This window comes from Balaenoptera musculus, chromosome 3 (assembly GCF_009873245.2).
Source record: "Balaenoptera musculus isolate JJ_BM4_2016_0621 chromosome 3, mBalMus1.pri.v3, whole genome shotgun sequence".
NCBI lineage: Eukaryota > Metazoa > Chordata > Mammalia > Artiodactyla > Balaenopteridae > Balaenoptera > Balaenoptera musculus.
The window spans coordinates 102,180,746-102,201,672 of record NC_045787.1 but is presented as its reverse complement, the minus strand read 5'-3'; the positions used below and the strand labels follow the sequence as shown (position 1 = coordinate 102,201,672).

The window sequence follows — 20,927 nt, the reverse complement described above, 5'->3', positions numbered from 1 at the left end:
GGCATTTTACCAGAACAACCTTCTCTGTGTCCTTTTTACATATCTAATTTGTTAGCCCAACTGATAAAATACATACGGTATCATCTCTTGTGTGTAGGTGGTATCTCTGTGCAGCCTGAGGACATAGGTGATCTGGAATCCTGGTGCAGACGTGCTGTGTGTTTGGCTCTTTCACATTTGATAACCTGTCAGCAGGGCCAAAGCTATTCCGTAGCAGTCACAACAATGGTTAAAATGGGCGGAAGGAATGAATGAGTCTGTTGACCGTCTACCTGCTTAGTACAGGCATAGTCTTTGGTTTCATTATGGCCTGACTCCTAAACTTTTTGTGGTCAAGGACTCCTTTGCTTGCTCTCCTCAGGATCGGGGTGCAAAGGAGCTATTGTACCACAAGATCTCGTTTTGGCTGTCATTTCTCTTTTCGCACATAGGGAGGGCTGCTGAGTCTTGGTCCAACTCATCAGGAATCTTTGTTGAACCACTAAAGGATTTGTGCATTGGAGAAACTCAGATTCTGTTGAGCACACGTATTTATTTCTCCATTTATATGAATTCTGCCAAACTTTGCAGTAGAACACTTAGTTAAAAGTTGATGCTTAATACATGCTAATAATATCCAGTTTCTGTGTTTCAGTGTGTGTAATCAAATTTATGTATTTTATATATTTGGCAGAGTAGTTAATCTATTTTAGTAGTGATTTAATTCATTATGGTTTATAAAATACTTTGAAAACAATTTTAGTCCATCTCCTGTACTTGAATGGCCGGTGATGCCTATATGGGTATTTATTAGAGTTTCTCCTTTGGAAAATACTGTAGTGTTGAAAATACGATTTCACGACAAGTGGGAAATAGTCTTCATTTGGCAAAGCATATTTCATTCACGTCTCTGGAGGCTAAAGGTTGTTAATTGGTGAATTTAGAAGGACCTTGAAGGCCTGTCTATAGCACAGGAGGCTAGAGCTCCAATGTTTACCTTGCGTGTCATGAAAAACGAAAATGCTTATTTCTATTCTGCTTTGTATTTTGGCACCATTAAAACACTCAAAGCGTATTATAATTGCAAATGGAATTTGGAATGGTGATGTGTTCTGGAAGTGATGTAAACAGATTGCATTGAAAAGAGCGCCCAGCGTGCAGCACCACTGCAGTAAGCTTGTCTGTCTTTCAGGTTGACCCCCTGTTTACAGTGCCAGCACCACCGCCGCCGATTTCCAGCAGTCTCACGCCTCAGATTCTGCCCTCCTACTTTTCCCCATCTTCATCCAATATTGCAGCACCGGTTGAACAGCTTTTGGTTCGGACTCGTTCCGTGGGTGTCAATACGTGTGAAGTCGGAGTAGTGACAGAGCCAGAGTGTCTTGGGCCCTGTGAACCCGGGACCAGTGTGAATTTGGAAGGGATCGTGTGGCATGAAACAGAAGAAGGTAAATACAATTTATTTTTATCTATTTTTCCCATGCCCTCTTCCTCATGATGTATGTGTGTCCACCTGCAAGGGGAATTTGCTGTGTGGTGTTCAGAGAGGACAGAAAAGTGGTTTCTATGCTCTCTCGATTTTTGTTGAACTAAGAGCTATGTTTCTCTTTTTGTTCATGGCTGCTTTTACATTCACGATCAATCTGGTGTCCCTCAAAGTGGTTTTCCGCTTTAAGCGCTAACTTGGCAGGACTGTGAGAAGCAGGGTGAAGGTTACCCTTTCTGCTAGGAGGTGTCGTGGAAATCAGAATGGGACATAGATCTCAAGTTCATTTCCTTCTCGGTTTGCTAACAGATCTGTCTCCGTGTGGGTGTCGTGGTGTTGTTGAGGCTTATATTTCCCTTCTGAATCGACACAGGGTTCCTGCATTTAGCAAGGGCCATTGCTGTCATGTGACTGTGGCTGGTTGGTACTGAGAGCTAATGAAGCCAAGGTCAAAGGCTTAAGCCCCATTTGAGCCAGTCAGTTCTTTTCTGTGGCTGGAAACATAGCACCTTCCCGGCCCCTTAACCCAGCAAGCCCTCTGGCAAGTGCTATTCATTAGTCACAAGAGAACCCAAGGTTCAAGAGAAATGGATCAGGGTGAATGTCTCATTGCTATTGGAAATACACATCAGGTGTATGTCGTACTGACAGTGGATCCAGACCATGGTTGGCCACATCTCACATCTCATATGATCATCAAATAGAGCGTGTTTCAGATGGCCAGTGTCCTTGGCAGAGGCCAACAGATAATTACAAACTGAATATCAAGGAGAGAGCTGCATTGCTCTCTCACGGGGGAGTGAGTAGAGGAGAGCACATAAGAAAGAAGCATGCCCCAGGGTACACCAGGGGACCAAAGGAAAATGAAAAACACAGGGGAAACATTTTTTCCTCTGAGCTGGATTGGTCAAGGATGAGGAGATGACTGTTGTCAATATCATGGTCTTTCGGGAGAGGAGTTCAGAGCAAGGATAAGGGTAACAAGAAGAATCTGAGACACAAAATCATTGTTTAGGTTCCTCTATATCAAGGGGAAAAATTGAGGGATGAAACTCAAAGGAGAGGAAGTAAAATATATGCTAAAGAGGCTGAGTTGATGGGAAAGGAGAATACATTGGGGGTAATTGTTGGGAAAGAAATAGTTGGGAGAAAATAGTTAAGAACAGTGACAAACTAGGGAATGAGAATAAAAATGAAGACTGAAAATCAGGTGACAGGTGTGAGCATAACGGTCAGAAGGCAGAAAACAGCCCAAGCTGTTTCAAGATAGGAAAAAAAAACTTAAGGGGAAAATATTTGAATTCTACATATTACATTGAATATACTCTTGTAGGATGGATTTGATAAGTAGATTAAAAATTTTTGTGGATAGCATCAGTAAGGAAAAAGCAAGATTGAATTATGTAAGAAGCGACCAGAGAAAGGGAATGAAAGCAGTAGATACGGGGAGCTCTCTTATTTGCTCAAATGGAACTGAGCAACAGTTAAAATTTACTCTTGGTTTTAGAAATTTGGGGGTTTTGGGGCTCCTCCCTCTTTGTACTTTTAACTAGAAAGCCATTTAAAACAGAACTACGCAACCACATTGGGAGGAATTGATGTCAGAGGAGCGGGAATTAAACCTCTCCCGTCTTGCTTGCCTGTTTAGACCCTGTTCAGTGCAAGGGGTCCATGCGGGGAGACGGCTTCTCCCTCATTGCCCGTGGGTTGTGCACAGTGCATCTTCCCTTAGATTTTCCCTAGAGCAGAAGTGGTGGATAAGAGCTTGAGACTGGCATCTTGGAGAGAAAAGTATAGAAAAGGCACAAGACATTAATAAGGCTAATTAGTGGAGGTGCTGACTTTCAGGAACAAAAAGATTTGGAGAGAGTAAGGGTTAATTCCCATCAACTCGAAAATCAGATTTTCTTGTAACTTGGATAATTGACTCCTTAGGGTGAAGCACTGTCTCCCCTTTCCTAGACATGACTTGGTGCCCATCTGTATAAGGCTTGTCATGATTTTATTTATTCCAGCATGTGATAGGACAGCTTCCCGCAGTGTGACCTTCCTGCATGGTAGATGTTGTAAAATTAAATTGAAAATTAAAAATCCAGAAAGTTTGTCGTTCTGGAACAGCTATAAGGCTTGGGTTATTTTTCACTGTGCTTAGGAGCCTGCTGGGTTTTGCCTTTTAACCTTGGCCTCTAATAATAGATGGGATTATTTAGGGGGGGGGGAAATCTGTGTTTAAGAAACTGTAGCAGTACGTGAGTTGATCAGGAATTCTGATACTCTGGGCGTGTGCTTAAAGAGCTTTCATCATCATTATTATTTAGGAGTGATGTACATAAGCCCTCCCCGTTTTCTTCCTGTTCTCTGAAAATCCGTCTCCTAAGTCTGATGTAATTGCTCTGATCCACTGTGATCCATGCTTCCCTGTGGGTGGCTTCCCTTCATTCACAGGGCAGACCAGTTGCTTTAGAAGCTGTTTAGGCACAGCGGTGGAGCCCTCAGCAGCTCCAGCCTCCTTTGAATTGCCTCACATTTTCTAGGATTTGGAGTGTGTGGATATTTACTGTGGTGACAAGAAGGAGATGGGGCTGTTAATAGAGTTATTCTTGCTGAATAAACTAAACTTCTGACCTCCATAGAATTTAAGAACTCGCCTTAGTAGAGGCCTGGGTCATTATATGTGTGTTTAATGTGTAACCATTTTCAAGAGCATTCCGTTTGCATTTTTTTTTTTCGGTACAGTGTGTTTAGAGCTCTTGTACCGATTTAAAAATTAAACCCACTTGACCATTAATTTTTCCCTTTCGGGAAAAACAAAGAGAGAAACAGAACAAACACATTTGGAGCCACTTATTTGGCAGAGCTAAAAAAAAGATGGATTTGGGGGGAAGCGAAGGGAAAGTAAGCTGTGGCTGTTTCTAGTATAAGTTTTCCCTAACAAAGAGCGTTTGTAAAACTGTCAGTTGCCTTTGACTAACGTCCTATAGATTGAGTTGAATAAAATCTCTTCCTTGGTATTTTCATTTTGAAGATATTGTGTAACTGGTAGTGTTTTTCACAGACCCAATTTATGTGCATTCACGCCTATGTGAAGTTTGTGTGTGTGTGTGTGTTAAGATCCTAGAAGTCTTAAAAGCTCCTACCTGCAGTCTTTGGGGGAATATTGAGTGTACTTGTGATTTCGTTGGAAGGTGGTAGGAAGAGCAGAACTGGAATATGAAATCCCCACTAGGTACCTAATTGTTTCTTAGGCTTGGAATTCCTCATTTGAGGAGTGTTCTTTTAATCACAGACTTTCCTGCTTGTGTTACTGCCGCAAGTCCATGAAGTCCTGGTTGCCTAAGAACCAAACTATACTTGGGAATAACGTGTTAGGAGAGAAGTTCCCTCTGGAAATAATTAGTGGGTTTCAGATCATGCTTAATAGTAGAGAAAAACTATTACTGCATTTGGGTGTATAGTTATTCTACTCTGATCTTTCTTCTTTAAGGTGAATGCATAGGAGCAATGACGTATTGTACAAAATTACTCGCAGATGTTAGAAGGAATTTCCTTAGCATTTCATTCCTGACATTTGGGACACACATGCCAGTGTATAGTTATTTGTTTGAAAATTTGCTCTTTTGGGAAGGGAAAAACAGAAAGAAAACATGGTGTATACGGCAATGTATGTAAATACCTATGTGTTGAACTTGGCTTTTTAGCTTTCGAGAATGTGTTTTCCTTTTGATTCTTACTGAATCCTGTTTCTTACTGTTCTTTTTTTTTTTTGCCCTCCCCGAGAACATACTTGTTTTGGTTGGGTCCATTATTCATTGTTATGATTGTTGTTTACCACAGCTCTGCCATTCTGTCCTTAGGCAAAGCCACTGAAGAAAAGGAAGTGAGAGAAAGAAAATCGGTATTTGCCAGTGATAGTGATGTCCTTTTAAACATCTGTAGGTTAGAGATAAGTGGTTCTCAACTTTGTGCCTGTGAATCACCTGGAGGGCTTTTAAACCATGCTGATGCCCAGGCACCATTCCCAGGTATCTCTGTGGTCTGGGCTGGCAACTTGGTCTGGTTTGGTGACCTGCCATTGGTGTTTTTTCGTATGTCCCCAGGGGCTTCTAATGTGCAAACAAGGATGAGAACCATTGTCTCAGGGGAAAGAGGGGATGTCCTGGCCCTTTGCAAGCTGCTCAACTTTTTCCCTTTAAGGAAGTCACATGTATTATTGTCTCATTTTCTCAGGTATGACATGGACAGAGACACCTGCCATGTTTACCTTACAGGGTAGATAATGTCTGTCAAGCTGCTGTGGTGTGACAGGTGAGCATAGCTGTTTAATGACTGTGCTAATGAGAAAGAGGGTCCAGCTTTGATCCTGAACATGAACTCCACATAGGTTTTGAGGGGCTTAATGCACAACTGACTGGTGTACCACTCGTCCTAATTTATTAGTACGGTGGGGTGGACCTTAGTTTGTTTCTCCAGTGAGCCAGACACTGTGACTTCATCTCTGTGTGGTCTGCTGAGTTATTTTTGAAATAGTTCAGAAACCCAGAGTATTAAGGAAAGTTGATAAAAGTAGCAAATAAAAGATTGTATTCAGAAAACATTGAGAGTTTTCAGAGGGGTTGATGGGAGTACAAATGATGACTTACGAGAAAACACCTAGTGTGAGAGGAAGAATGCTTGTTTATGTCAGGTCCTTCACCTGATGTTCTGTGTGTTTTCTGAGGAAAGAAAAGTGATCTTGAGAATTCATGTTTGGATTAGAGAAGTAAATGATTCTCTTTTAAACCATCAGAGATGTTCTTAAATTCTTCTGCTTTTTCTGCGTCTCCAAAGTCATACAGAGGATAGTGTTTAACTGTGCAGTAGAAGGGGTTTCAAGCTAATTCATTAAAAAGCAAATGATCCTACATAATTGACGACCGATCTAATTTTTGGTATTGTTATTCCTATTCTGCAGTACTTACTTACCAATCTTTTTGAAAAGAGAACATTCTTTTTAAATCTTGATTCAAGAGATTAAGTATGAATCCAAGCTTACTTTGTATTTTTAGTGACTGAGCATGGAGTTGGTGCAGTACTTTCATGATTGAAACACTACTGTTTGTTGAGATAGTTCCCAGTGATCTTATAAGTTCAGCTTTGACTCACAAGGGGAATAAGATGCCCACTTTCACTTCTGCATTTCACTACCTGCCGTACCAGTGATGATTACAACCGTGCAGTGATGGGGAACTTTAAGATGGCTGATGGGTAGGCTCCGTATCAGTACTGTGCTCAATGGACATAAACCAGCCCCTAGGATGTGAGTTTGGCAGGTGAGCATAGTTGTTTAATCACTGTGCTAATGAGAAAAAGGGTCCAGCCTTGATCCTCAGCATAAACTCCACAGAGGTTTTGAGGGGCTGAAAGAACTACTAGTTACTTCCGCTCTGTGTATCGTGCTGGGCGCGCTTGCTCCCCCGTCACCTTCCCGGGCCATCTTGCAGTGGTGGTCGCTGATAAAAGTATGGATTGTTTCTTGAAATTCATCACCATTGGTGGTAGAGCAGCTCAAAGGATGCCCCTTCCACAGTGTGCAAGTGTTACTCATTTTCACCTGCAAAAGGCAACCCAAATAGAAAATCAGATCCATATGTTTGCTGAACCATATGCCAGCTTAATTACCTCTGATTATTCTGTGTACAATGGTGAAAATTTTTTTAACAAACTAAAATTGGTTTGATGATGTATACTATAAACAACTACAAAGCTCATATCACAATTTTTTTTAAAGAGTACTGAAACTAATGTTACTAGCTTCATAGAAAAATACAGAAGGTAAAAATGGAGGCGAGGTCTTCACATAGTAGACACTCAATAAAGATGTGTTGACTGAAGGAGAGCGTAAGGAAGGGAGGAGGGAAGTATTGTCTGGGCCATTTTCCTGAGTTTTGCTTTATGCTTTCTTGGACCTGTTTTATGCTTTTCTGATGAGGTAATGTGGCCAAAATCTGGATATGATGAGTGATTGTGCGTTGCTGAAAAGCCATAACACAGACAGTCACTTCACCTCTTGTTATTGTGAAAGATAACCTGCTATCAGGTAGGATTCAGCTTAATGTTTTTGGATCAAACATTTGTTCTTTTGTGTTATTTGTATATGTATTTTGGTGGTGACATTAGGTGTTAAGTAATGAAGTGGTAAGTTTCAAACTCACTGTATTAAAGGCATTTTGTTTCCCCTTTTGGTTGGTTGATATTGTAGCTAAATATAGTCCTGTATGTGAATACAGAATGTAAAACATTTTAAACTAAACTTTTCTTAGGACTAAGGTATATATAGTAAAAGATTTAAGAAGTTGTCTTACAAGATTTGTGGGTGTGTGGTATTGTCCTGTGTGCTTGTTTATCTTTTCCCTGTAAAGGAGTTGGTAAAAAAATCTGAGTCTTAATATTATAGTGACTCGGAACTGAAGATACTATTTTCTAATTACAAAATTCACACAGTCTCATGGGTTGCAAAGAATAGCTGTTGGCCCATCTGGATTAAAATATGAATTAAAATATTCCATTGACTTTTTTAAATACAATTTTTTTATAGCAGCTTCTCGAGCTATAATTTACATAACATACAATCCATCCGTTTAAAGTGTAAAACTTGATGGCTTTTTAGTGTATTCAGAGTTGTGTAACCATCACCACAATTAATTCTAGAACATTTTCTTTACACTCCAAGAAACCCTGTATTCATTAGCAGTCACTACCACTTACCCCAGTTCCCCATTTTGTAGACTTTTACATCTTTGTCCTTACCTGATTCTTTGTTGTTTTTATGTGTAAATATGCGTGTTTTATGGATAAGAGAAAGGCTCGTTGAGCACTTACTCTGTGCCAGGCACTGTGCTGGGCGTGCTTGCCAGGTAATTTCCTTCAGTCCTCAGGACAAAATCCAAAGTGAGCTCACTCTCATTATATTTTATTTTTTAAAAAAAAATTTTATTGGTGTAGCGTTGATTTACAATGTTGTGTTACCATGTTTTAAAAGAGGAGACTTAGAAAGGGATTCACCTGTGCAAGGCAGCACACCTGGTGAGGGAATTTGAACCTGTAGTGGTTGGACTTCTAAGAGCCCTGGCTCTTCACACCTCCTCCTGAGTGTTCTGGATTTCTCTCACTGCTCGAAAGACCCTGTATATCTCTCAAAGTGCTCTTTGGAGAGAGGGAGTAAAAAGTGATGTAATAGCTGGAGTTTTTATTTTTAAGTGTGGAATGATAGGAAATTCTTTATAGGTCTAGCGTCTGATTTTGGCAGGAGTCATTGAATCAGCTTCAGCTGGGTTGCTGTATACAAACCATCCCTTTCAGCCCCACTATGCTGTAAGCTTCCTTCGTGCACAAATCCCATCTGTTTTGTTCACTGTTGGATCCCCGGCGCCTGGCACAGAGTAAGTACGCCATACATATTTGTTGAATGTTGAGTAAATTCGCAAAACAAAGTGATATGGTCTTGATACCTGTTTAAGTTTGAATAGTGTTGCTTTCTACTCAGGAATATGCTACTTTTAAATTAAGTTTGGCCTACACAATCTGGAAAATAGAGTTCCAGAAATCTTCTTTGTCACTGATTTTTTTTAAAGCCATTATAAAATCTGACAATGTTTCTATTGTATTTCAACTTCCAACCTTGCTGTTATTAGACTTATTTCCACAAAAAAGGAGAAACAAAATATTTGGCATGCTTCTTCCCTTCAATCATTTACATCCTCAATCTGGTTTTAATTTTTTGATTGTAAAAGAAATACATGGCCATTTTAAGACATTTGGGGGAAAGAAAGAAAAAAGAAGAAAAAAATCTTCTATGATCTCACTATTCAGGCAAGTACTTCAATTTGTTGATTTCTCTCTTAACTTTTTAAATATCTATTTAAAAAAATGTAATGGAGATCATTCGGTAGTATACTTTTGAATATTCCTTTCTCTTCTTTTAATCTTAACATTAAAAGATAAGCATTTCTGATGTTATTAAAATACTTTCTAAGACACATATTACATTGATATAAAATATTACATAAAACGGACGCAAAAAATTTAAATTCCTCTCATGGCAGCTATTTACATTGCCTTCAACTCCTTAGATAGCTGTCGGCACTGCGTCTTGGTGCATGAAGCTTTTGTATTGTTTTATGGACTTGCGATTATTATGCTAGCATCAGTTTTCAAGAAGCAAAATTGCTGAGGACACAGGACACAGGCGTTTTTAATGCACTGGAAGACATTAACCACTTAACCACTTTCCCAAAAGGTTGAACCGGTTCACACTGCCGGGTGGAGTGCCCTCCTCGGTTACCTTTCCCAACTGTGGCCTCAGTGACATTTTGATGACAAAAGTCATGAGGTTGTAAGTCAAATGCATAGCTTGCAGTGCCCATATCCAGGGTCCGGTCCTAGACAGAATGGGAATGGGACTTTCCCCTTGTAGTAAATATCAAAATGGTCCAGCCTGAGAAGGCAGGTGTGCAAGTGAAGTGATGTTCCCAAGAGAGCGTGCCGCCGGGGCTTTGCCTGGTGGAGGACTTTGCTCTGGATGGAGGGAGCTTCCGATTTCACTCCTGCTTGTGTCTAGAATGACATTTTACAGCTTTTTTTTTCCCCCAGTGAAAGAAGTTAAAGAGACTTTTAGATCTGAGGAATTCAAACACCCAGGGGAGAAAATTAGCCTGTCAAGCATCCATTCTGAACTGGGAGGAATCTAAGTCACTCGTGTTTCTGTCTCTGCAAACATCTTTCTTTTGGGTTCTTCTTCTTCAGAATGAGGACAGGCGAAGGACAGGATCTTTATAGGAAAACCTTTGCGCCACATGATTTGTTGATAACATATAGTTTGTCACTTGCCATACGCCAGCAGTTTTCGGATTTCTCTGTGGCACACCCCAGCCCTGCCCTGCCCCCAGCATTCCATTTCCTCTCATAGCCTCTTCCCTTGGCAGCCTCTGTGTATAGACACAGCAGGAGGAAGAACTATCCAGGTAGTTTTTAAAAGTAATACCTACCAAAGCATTCCCATATGTACCCAGGCCTTCTGTTTTCAGACAAGTTTGGCTAATATTTCCCAGGCAAAAGCAAACTAAGCTGTAGGGAGAAGGAATAGCATAAATTGCAAAAAAGCTGTTCCCAGCAAAGTTGGGGGAATTAGGCTCATGGGCACAATTACAGAGTAACCAGCGAAGTCTGATGGAACAGCCCGGAGACCCAAGAGGGGGGGTGGATAAAAAGTGATATGAGGCAGGCAAGACCCTTACTGCTCACTTGATAATTGCTTTTAACTGAATAGTAAACCGAGCAATTATATACTCACCACACCCATATATATATTCATTTCCTAATGATGCCTTCTGACTCAAATATATATTTGAGACACTTTCATAGGATTGCAGTCCTCGGGTGTTAGAAGTATGGCTGTTTCCTTTACATGGCACATGACACATTTGGCAGGCCTGAACAATTAAACAGTTTTGCCCCGGGAACTTTACATTGCTCTGCCAACACCATGTAATTAGCATCTCATTTATGTGGAAAACTCCTATAATTAGCCCTGTTATTCTTCTAGAGAAACTGGGGTCCAGACAATCTAAATAAAGTGGCTGTGTACCCTTTCTGGATTTCTAGATTCTACCTAAAATGATCAGCCTTGCCTAGTTTTAAGTCTGTGTTTGTTGATGTATGTGTGGATGAATATAACCAATTATTTTAAAAATATGCTAAAAGGCAAATAAACATTTGCTTGTCAGTTTGAGGTTTTGACTGAAATGTGGGAACTCAATTCGGCTTATAGAGGGAAATGTTTTTAAAAAATTTAATATTCACCAAATATTTTTACAAAAATACCCCAAATGTCATTTTCGACTCCATATTTCCTAACAAGAAAAAAAAAAAAAAAATGGCCCAGCACTTCCCATGCGTCAGAGGCGGTACCACATGTTCTTCTGGCTCAGTGGGCAGCCTGTTCCCGCCAGCCCTTCAGGGGCTCACACGTACATCTGCACCGTTGGTATGTTGCCATGTCTATGTCTTCTTGGTATCCACGTTGACAGACAATTTTTGAAGGAAGTCAAGTTGAAAGAGCTGACTACGGAGAACATTGAATGTGTCTTTTTTCGCCTGAGTATCAGCAGAGACCGACTTGTTTAAAGAGAGCCAACGAATAAATAAATAAATTTAAAAAAAAAAAAGCGGGGTGGGGGGGGCTTCCCTGGTGGCGCAGTGGTTGAGAGTCTGCCTGCCCATGCAGGGGACACGGGTTCGAGCCCTGGTCTGGGAAGATCCCACATGCCGCGGAGCAACTGGGCCCGTGAGCCACAACTACTGAGCCTGCGCGTCTGGAGCCTGTGCTCCGCAACGAGAGGCCGCGACAGTGAGAGGCCCGCGCACCGTGATGAAGAGTGGCCCCCGCTCGCCGCAGCTAGAGAAAGCCCTCGCACAGAAACGAAGACCCAGCACAGCCAAAAATAAATTAATTAATTAATTTAAAAAAAAAAAAAAGGGAGCCAACGAAGACTGCTTTCCACCACGTTCTGCAGCTTCAGGAGGAGACCCAGTAGCTCTTCAGAATACGAAAAGCCACCCAGTTCCAGCCAGTGCTCTCAGAGAGCTGCTTCTTACCAGCACCTCGAATATATACATACGGCATTCTTTCTAGTTCAAACAAACCTGTAGAGGGTGGATGCTGGAAGAGCAGCAGAACCATCATTGGGGTCAAGGGCATTGGCTGGGCGCTCTCTGAACCTGGAACCGGGGCGGCTGCAGTAAGCAAGCGTGTGAGAGGAGCTCTGAGTTCCAGAAGTCTTCGAATGGTCAAGGGCAGACAAGTTGGGAGGCCATAGACCGGAACTGGGACAGGCTGCTTTGCAAAAGCACTAGTGCCATGTTGTCGTCTCTTCCTTAAGACCTCTGCTTGGTACGGTGACTGAAAGGCATTATACATTCACAGGGAGTTCGAAAAAATGTGAAGTGCTAAGTGGGTAGTGGAACAGATGACCCGATTAGGGGAACGGGGGGTCCGTTTTCAAAGAAGCAGAATGCAGTGAGCTACTTAAAATTATATTGACTGCACATTTATCTTCAGTGATTCAGAAGGAGACTGTTAACCTCAAACCCTCAGCCGGTTACTAGAGAATCTCTGAAGTGTATTCCCTCTAGGACATCTCACTTCATATCTGGCTTTTGAATTAAATACCTTCTAAAAGTAAATATCATCGGTCGTAGCAGCCCACCTTGCATTTTCTTGCAGTAGCGCATTTCCAAGTATGGAATTTCAACGAAGCGTGACGTGTATTGAGTGTGACCCTTAAGTATTTGAGGCTGTGGTCAGCATCACCATCCCCGTTTTCTCAAAGCGAGGAAACTGGAGTCTGGGGAAATTTATGACTGGGGTGGAAATCAAGGCAGGGTCTAAAGGAGAATCAAGTGCCAGAGTTCCAGTAGCTTCAGTGATGGCGTGGGGAGGAATCTTGTCTTGCCCACATACCCTCACCTCAAGGTTTCAGAAGGATACGGGCTGGACCGTACTGAGCTCCTCCTCTGAGGAGTCATTCAGCTAACCCGAGTTCTCTGGGGTCTGGGTTCTGGCTCGTTGATAAGCCCTTTTTGCTTCACGTTTGACTCCCACCCTGATCAGTAGAGTCAAGCTTTACACTACATTTCACCCAAGGGAGATGCAGATCTCTGCCAGAGGGGTGGCCCACCCTTCACTTGGGTGCATTTACTCAGGGTAAACGTTTGCATATTTTGGGAAGTAGAAAGAGAAGTCTGGTGTTTAAAAAGGAATATTAGGGGGACTTCCCTGGTGGCGCAGTGGATAAGACTCTGCGCTCCCAATGCAGGGGGCCCAGGTTCGATCCCTGGTCAGGGAACTAGATCCCACATGCATGCCGCAACTAAGAGTTCACGTGCCACAACTAAGGAGGCTGCCTGCCACCACTAAGACCCGGTGCAACCAAATAAATAAATAAATAAAAATATTTAAAAAAAAAAAAAAGAAATATTAGGAAATTGTCAGGGAGCCGAAATTTGTGGTGTTCATTCACTCTGCAAATTCTGGCAGCTTCAGCTTGTTATGATTCAGTGTTTGGTGTCATTGCCCTGTTTACTTCATTGTGATTATGAATGAAAAGTGACAAGGGATAGCAGGAGTGCCAGGCCTGTTGGTAAGCATAATGTGATTGATTAGAACCCAAAAGAGGGTCAGTTTTCAAAGAAGGCAGCCAAAGCCTTTCTTCTACTGCACATGAACTTCTTCTTCTTTTTTTTTTTTTTGGTTACTTGAATAGTGAAAAGTATTTAGAGTGACAGTACCTGCCTAAAAAAGTATGTTGAGAGGCTATGTGCCTTTATAGTCCCCCATGATAACTAAACAAAAGGAACATTTTTATACTTCATACGAAATACTGTGTATCAAGATTTTCTGGAAGGGCACAATTGCATAAATCAAGAAACACCTGTAATATTTTTATTAAAAATTCTCCTTTATCCTCTTGGCTGCAGTGGTTCTGATACCTGTCCATTTAGCAGATTTTTAAAAATGTATCGTTGCAGAACCCTCAGGAGTTCTTGGTGTTGCAGTTTGTGTCGGCTACTAGACAAATGGTTTCTGAGAAAAGACGTGTGACTAAACCACGAGAAAAACCAGATTAAAACAAAATGGTGTGATTGCTATAACTTTGGGAATGCTAGAAGGTATTGGTCTTAAGAGCAAAGGGAGACTAGTTGAAGGGAAAAGGAAAACTATGTGCCTGTAACTAACAATGGTAACTTCCACTTCCCACTGTCCCCATTTGTTATAAAAGTGTACCTGTATATAATGAACTAATGAAGTTCTTTGAGAGTGTTTGTTTCTTCTTCAGCTTTTCCTAAAATCGCTCTTGTTCACTGTGAAAGCTAATGTATTTTACATAAGCTAAATAATATGATGTAGTTCAGAAATGCCTTTGGACTTGTAGGGAAGCTTGACAAGGTACCAGGGAAAACCAGAACCCTAGAAAATAGCACTAGACCAGGTATCGAGAGAACCGGGCTGTTGTCTCACTTTCCTCCTGTGTGAAAATGGGGGGCTGGGGTTTAGAGTACATTCTCTCTTGAAGATACCTGAAGTTTGGGGAGCAAAGGAACGTGAATATCTTAGAGTGTTCGTGCCAGAATTATTTCGGACTTAAAGGATCCGGAACAGAATTCTTAGGACACAGCCTTGATGGTATTACCCTTAAATCACCCTCTGGGTTAGTGCCAGGTTCTGTTGAACAGGTAGGGATGGCCTGAGTCTCCAGAAATGAATCTATTTACTCAAATCATTTATTGAACTTTTAGCAGTTGTGCAGATAAAGTGGAGTCTGGTCTGAGTTTGGCTGACATTTATTTTATGCTCTGATACACTCCAAGGAAGAATGAGCACGTTGAAGATGTTATCTGATAAGATTCCTAAAAGGTAGAATCCTCACAATTTCATTAGCAGGTTTCAAGCCCTTGGTCATTTGCCTGCTCAAGGTCCAACAACTTCTAGCTCTGCTCTATCTACAGCTGGTTAAGACTCCCTAAAATGCCCAGATGACTGCTGTGATATAGAGAATGGATTGGATGCATGAGAGTAAACACATACATGTAGTTTAATTTAATTTTTCACTTTTTTTTATTATTGAAGTATAGTTCATTTACAATGTGTTAGTTTCTAGTGTATAGCAAAGTGATTCAGTTTTTATATATATATATGGTATATACAATGTATATATATATATTATATATATACATTGTATATATATTCTTTTTCATTATGGTTTATTACAGGGTATTGAATATAGTTCCCTGTGCTGTACAGTAGGACCTTGTTGTTTATCTGTTTTATGTATAGTAGTTTGTATCTGCTAATCCCAAACTCCTGATTTATCCCTCCCCCACCCCCTTTCCCCTTTGTTAACCATAAGTTTATTTTCTGTGTCTGTGAGTCTGTTTCTGTTTTGTAAATAAGTTCATTTGTGTAATATTTTAGATGCCACATATAAGTGATATCATGTGATATTTGTCATTCTCCTTCTGACTGACTTCACTTAGTATGATAATCTCCAGGTCCATCCATGTTGCTGAAAATGGCATTGCAGTATTTCATTCTTTTTTATGGCTGAGTAGTATTCCATTGTGTGGATGCGCTTTCCATGTGTACACCACATCTTCTTTATCCATTCATCTGTTGATGGACATTTAGATTGCTTCCATGTCTTGGCTTTTGTAAATAGCGCTGCTATGAACATAGGGGTGCATGTATCTTTTTGAATTAGAGTTTTCTCTGGATATATGTCCAGGAGTAGGATTACTAGATCATATGGTAACTCTAGTTTTAGTTTTTTAAGGAATCTCTATACTGTTCTCCATAATGAGAACACCAGCTCACGTTCCCACCAACAGTGTAGGAGGCTTCCCTTTTCTCCACATCCTCTCCAGCATTTGTTATTTGTAGACTTTCTGATGATGGCCATTCTGACTGGTGTGAGGTGGTACCTCACTGTGGTTTTGATTTGCATTTCTCTACTAATTAATGATGTTGAGCATCTTTTCATGTGCCTGTTGGCCATCTTTATGTCTTCCTTGGAGAAATGTCTCTTTAGGTCTTCTGCCCATTTTTTGATTGGGCTGTTTGTTTTTTTGTTATTGAGTTGTATGAGCTGTTTGTATATTTTGGAAATTAATCTCTTGTCGGTTGTATCATTTGCAAATAGTTTCTCCCTTTCTGTAGGTTGTCTTTTCGTTTTGTTTAGTTTCCTTTTCTGTGTAAAAGCTTGTAAGTTTGATTCAGTCCCATTTGTTTATTTTTGCTTTTATTTCTTTTGCCTTGGGAGACTGACCTAAGAAAATCTTTTTAACTTTTAATCTGATTATACATGTATATAGTTTAAAAAGCAACATAGTTCTCATAGCAAACCCAGCAGTTTCTTGTTCCACCTTTCCCTCACCCAGCTCCTCCTTTCCTGAGGCAACTAACTACTTTCAGCTCTTTTCATTGATAGTTTTCTCTATATTTTGAAAGCAGTTGTTTACATGGCTATTTCTTATTTTTCAGTTTTAGGTTTTTTTGTATTAACTTCTTATTATAGAAGATGATTCAGCTCTCTTACTCCCCCTCCCTCCCAACACAAAAGACAGTAAAATGTCTTTTACTGCCTCCCGTCCTCCCAGTATAGTTATGAGTTATCTATTGCTGTGTAACAAATTACTCCAAAACATAGTAAGTTAAAACAGCAAACATTTATTATCTCATAGTTTCCATGGGCCAACAATCTGAGAGCAGCTTAGCTGGGTGCTTCCGGCCCAGGCTGTCAATCAGTCTGTGGGAATGGGGCCACAGTAAACTGAAGGCCAGACTGGGGCTGCAGGACCCACCTCTCATCTCACTTACTTGGTTGTTGGTGGACTTTTAATTCTTCAGGGGCTGTTGAACTGACCTTAATTCCCTGCAGTGCCCCATGAGCCTCTCCGTAGGGCTGCCCGTAGCATGGCAGCTTATTTCCCCAGCAAGACCCGGGAGACAGCTAGCCCAAGATGGGCTGGAGTCCTTGTATAAATGTTAGAAATGACAGCTGTTCGCGTCTGCCATTTATTCTAGTCATAAGAAGTGAGGAGGTCCAGCTCAAACTCAATCTGGGGGAGGGCATCACACAAGGATGTGAATAGGAAGAAGCAGGGTCTTTAGAGGCCAGCATAGAGGCTGTCCTCCACAAGAAATTTCGGGTTAGGTCAATATCCAGTGTTAACGTTATCATGACTATGCATATATTATTCACAACACAGCCATGTACTATGATTACCCTTCTTTCCTCACCCAACTTTCTCCCTGGAGGTAATAATTGTCTTATTTTTTGTTTGCCTAATGTTCTATGTGCCCATCAATAACTCACCACAAACTATCATGCCAGAATTATAAACTGCCTCTCAATTTGTTGCAGTACATCAAGCATTTCTAGACATTGTATCTTTCGGGGCAGTCTCTCTAGAGTCTTCTGATCTGCTCCGATCTGGACTGATAGCTCAGGCGTTATGCAGAAGTATGAAAATCAGAGCTTTCTCTCGTACATGCTGAAGATTCATTCCATTTGCCCTTTAGGTTGGATACCCTATTTCCTGGGTCTATGTACTCTTCTCTCTTGCTTTTGGCCCTTCATTTTGGTGAAGCACGTCTCCCAGTAGCTTCCTAAGAAGGGGTTCATGGGAAGCACAAATTTTGAAATCTTGACATTTGAACATGTTTTCCTTCTACCCTCTCACTTGATTGATAATAGTGGCTCCATGAAGAATTGGTTAAAATCATTTTCTCTCAAGGCTCCATAACTTTGAGCCGCCCAGTGTTGTCTTGGACAGGTCCAACACCGTCCTGATTTGAGATCTTCTGTTTGATACCTGTTTGTTCGCCCAACTCCCACGCCTTCGTCTTTTCCTTGTTCCCAGCATTCTGACATTTCTCAGTGACATCCTTCTTTAATTTGTTGTACTGTACTCGGTCCTGTCACTGGAAACTCAGGCCCTGTAGGGTTGGAAGTTTTGTAGATGTATTTCTTTGGAAAGGATGTACAATCTGTTTCTATGTTCTCTGTTTCTGGAGCTCCTTTTATGTAGAAGTTGAACTTCCTGTATCAATCTTCTACTTTTCTAATCTTTTCCCTCCTTTTTCAGATCTCTGGCTTAATAGGTTTTTTATATGTTTTCTGATTGGGGGAGATTTTCTCAACTTTATATTTCAGTTTTTACATTGAAAAGGAGATCCGTTCTCATAGAATTTTCATTTCTGAAAGCTCTTATTGTTACTGGAATTGTTTCCTTAAAAGCCTCCTATTCTAGTTTCATGAATGCAGTGTCTGCTTATTTCCCCAAAGGTATTAATTACCCTCCCTCTCTCTTTCCTTCTCTTCTCCCCCTCTTTTTTTTCTCTTAAGTTCCTTTTTTTGTTTGTGTTTGTTTTGGCCCCTGTCTTCGGTGCTGGAGATTTTCCTCAGATGCCTGATGTTCCTTCACTGACAGTGAATGATGTACTAAGAAGCTAGTTTGAGGTTTCACATGCTTGGGTGGACCTTTTTGATGGTGTAGGGAGGTCTGGGTGGATCGTTTCTCTAGGGGTCTCCCAGCTGCCTTTTCTCTTGCTTTGATCAGTTTCCCCAGAAAAGCCTTCTCTGATTTCCTAGCTACCAGCTTTTGGGGCACCCATTTCAGGGGAAAAGGGGTGAAGGTTTCACTCTCCATTGTATAAAAAATCTCATCTTCCTGTTTTTTTAGTAACTATAATATTATCTCCATTATACAGATGAGAAAACTCTTAAAGAGCCTTAAGTTCCTTTGTTGAGTTTTCTTGGTAGCTACCATTTATTTCATGGCCTGAAACTGAGATAACTTCAGGTGATTTGGAATGTGCCGTCATAAGGATCACTTCTATAGAGAGAGCAAGTCATTTAATTTATTATTGTCATGGCTTACTTGGCCTATTTCCCACCCCCCACCCCCACCCCCCGCAAATGTGGCTTTAGTTACGCTTGGTTCTCAGACAGACTCTAAGTTTGGGAACTTAAAACAGTGGCATATAAATGAAACAGCAAACCGCCTTTTTTGTTTGGCTATTCGTTATCTAAACAAAAGAAATTCAGTAGCTTTTGGAATGGACAGATTCTTCCCTAACCCCAGCTCTACCCGCCTCCCTTCTGTGTCTTGGCCAGATCATTATTTTGGGCTTGAGCTCTGTTCTTCTTATCTTTACTTAGCAACATGAGTTGTTCACCAAGCTGGTTTTTCACAAATTCCTTTCAGTGTTTGTAGCAAAACTCTTATCCCCCTGGTTTTGACTAACCCTTTAACATCTGCACCTCTAAGACTCTGAAGTTGAGACAGACCTCATAAGCACTTCCTTCTACAGAGAACAGCTGTGTTGAAGACACCTCATGAAAGCCAAGGTCCCTTGGCCGTGTCCTGTGGTAGAACCAGGCCCCAGGGGTACCTGGAAACACTCTGCTTGCTTAACCAACGCACATGCAATTAATTGCATTGCCAAGTTTTTCTTCTCAGCCTAGAAAGGAGCTTTTTCCTTTAGTTCACCTACTTTCGTATAATGAAGGGTACTTACCTTCTTTATTGAGTATAAAGACTGTAAAAGTTGATTGTAAATATCACATCCATATCTTACTGCGAGGCATTTTTTTGTCTGTCTGGTTTGTGCATGTATCCCTAGTGCCAAGCACATGGGTAAGCAGCCAGTAAATAAGTGTTGTCTGAGTGAATGCATGGTGAAGAGAAAGGAGGTCAAGTTAGCCCATGACTTTATTTTTTTAATTAATTAACTTTTAATGTTTGTTAGCGTGTAGTTGATTTACAGGGTTGCGTCAGTTTCTGCTGTACAGCAAAGTGTATCAGTTCTACATGTGTCCACTCTTCTTTAGATTCTTTCCTCATATAGGTCATTGCAGAGTATTGAGAAGAGTTTCGCCCATGACTTTAAAACCACCCCCCTCCGCCTGTCCCCCCTCCCCGTTGCTCAAACCCACGTTGGCTCTCACAGGGATCTTGTGGGGCTTCTGCACGGTTCTGCCTGTCTAGTCAATAAGGCGACAGGCGGTAAGCTGCAGGAAACATTTTTATATCCCTAAAAGTGTTATCTTCGAGGAGCATAGTTTGTAATACTGGAGTGAAAAGAAGCCTCCTTTCAGAGGGTTGGCTTGTTGCAGGCAAAGCTGCTAATTTGTTTTCAGCTTCAAGGAGATTTAGAGCCTTGGCCTCCGTAGCAGTAGCTCACTGTGGAATTGTTTTCCTGCTTCTTCATCTAAGTCTGCACGACAATAGGGAAGGCTGGACGTTTACAGAGCTGGCAGCAAGAGATTCTTCTTTTGCAGACAGTCGTGGAGATTTGTTGCCCGGGACTTTTCTGACTTAATGGTGTGCTCTTGGGAAAATACACTAATCTGTTTTCATATCTGAGGGCAACCACAGAACCTCCCATGGGAAGGCCAACTGGCATCCCATCACTTACCTGCTGGGAAGGGAAGCATCAGAGTGAAAGTTCTTGCCCACTCGCCTGAGTAGAGCTGTTATCAGGCCTGCCTGAAGTGGATAGCGTACAAAAACACCCACGTCCGGCAACCAATGTGCGACGTTAGCAAATGCAGTCAGATTCGAGCCTGACCAGGTCGCACCCTGGCTTTGCCCACCAGTTGGAGGTACGAGAGTGGGAACTGAGATGACAGCCCATTGTCGTGGAGGTGACACTTCCAAGATGTCCTTTCTGGCCCCTGGTTAAGCCCTCAGCCTGTTTAGACTTTTACAGGAACCCACCAGTGGTACTTATAAGGGGACCATAGAAAAAGAAACTCTAGTGGGTGGTTATGTTTGTACACTCTTGGTCAGAACTTTCGTTATTATGTGGATTTCTATAGTTAATTCGATCACTTTTAGTCTTTCACAGTTCACTGAGACTTTG

At 41.3% G+C, this 20,927-nt stretch overlaps 1 protein-coding gene across 9 annotated transcripts in view; it reads left to right on the top strand.

The window, feature by feature from the left end:
- Positions 1-20,927, top strand: part of ZNF608 (zinc finger protein 608) — a 104,437-nt gene that overhangs the window by 43,479 nt on the left and 40,031 nt on the right. For all 9 annotated transcript variants that reach the window (XR_005019443.1, XM_036848623.1, XM_036848618.1 and 6 more), the window contains one exon: positions 1,172-1,427. Coding sequence is in view for 8 of the 9 variants with exons in the window: in XM_036848623.1 (XP_036704518.1) it covers positions 1,172-1,427 (256 nt within the window). In the remaining variant the exon portion in view is untranslated. The remainder of the gene's footprint in view (positions 1-1,171; positions 1,428-20,927) is intronic.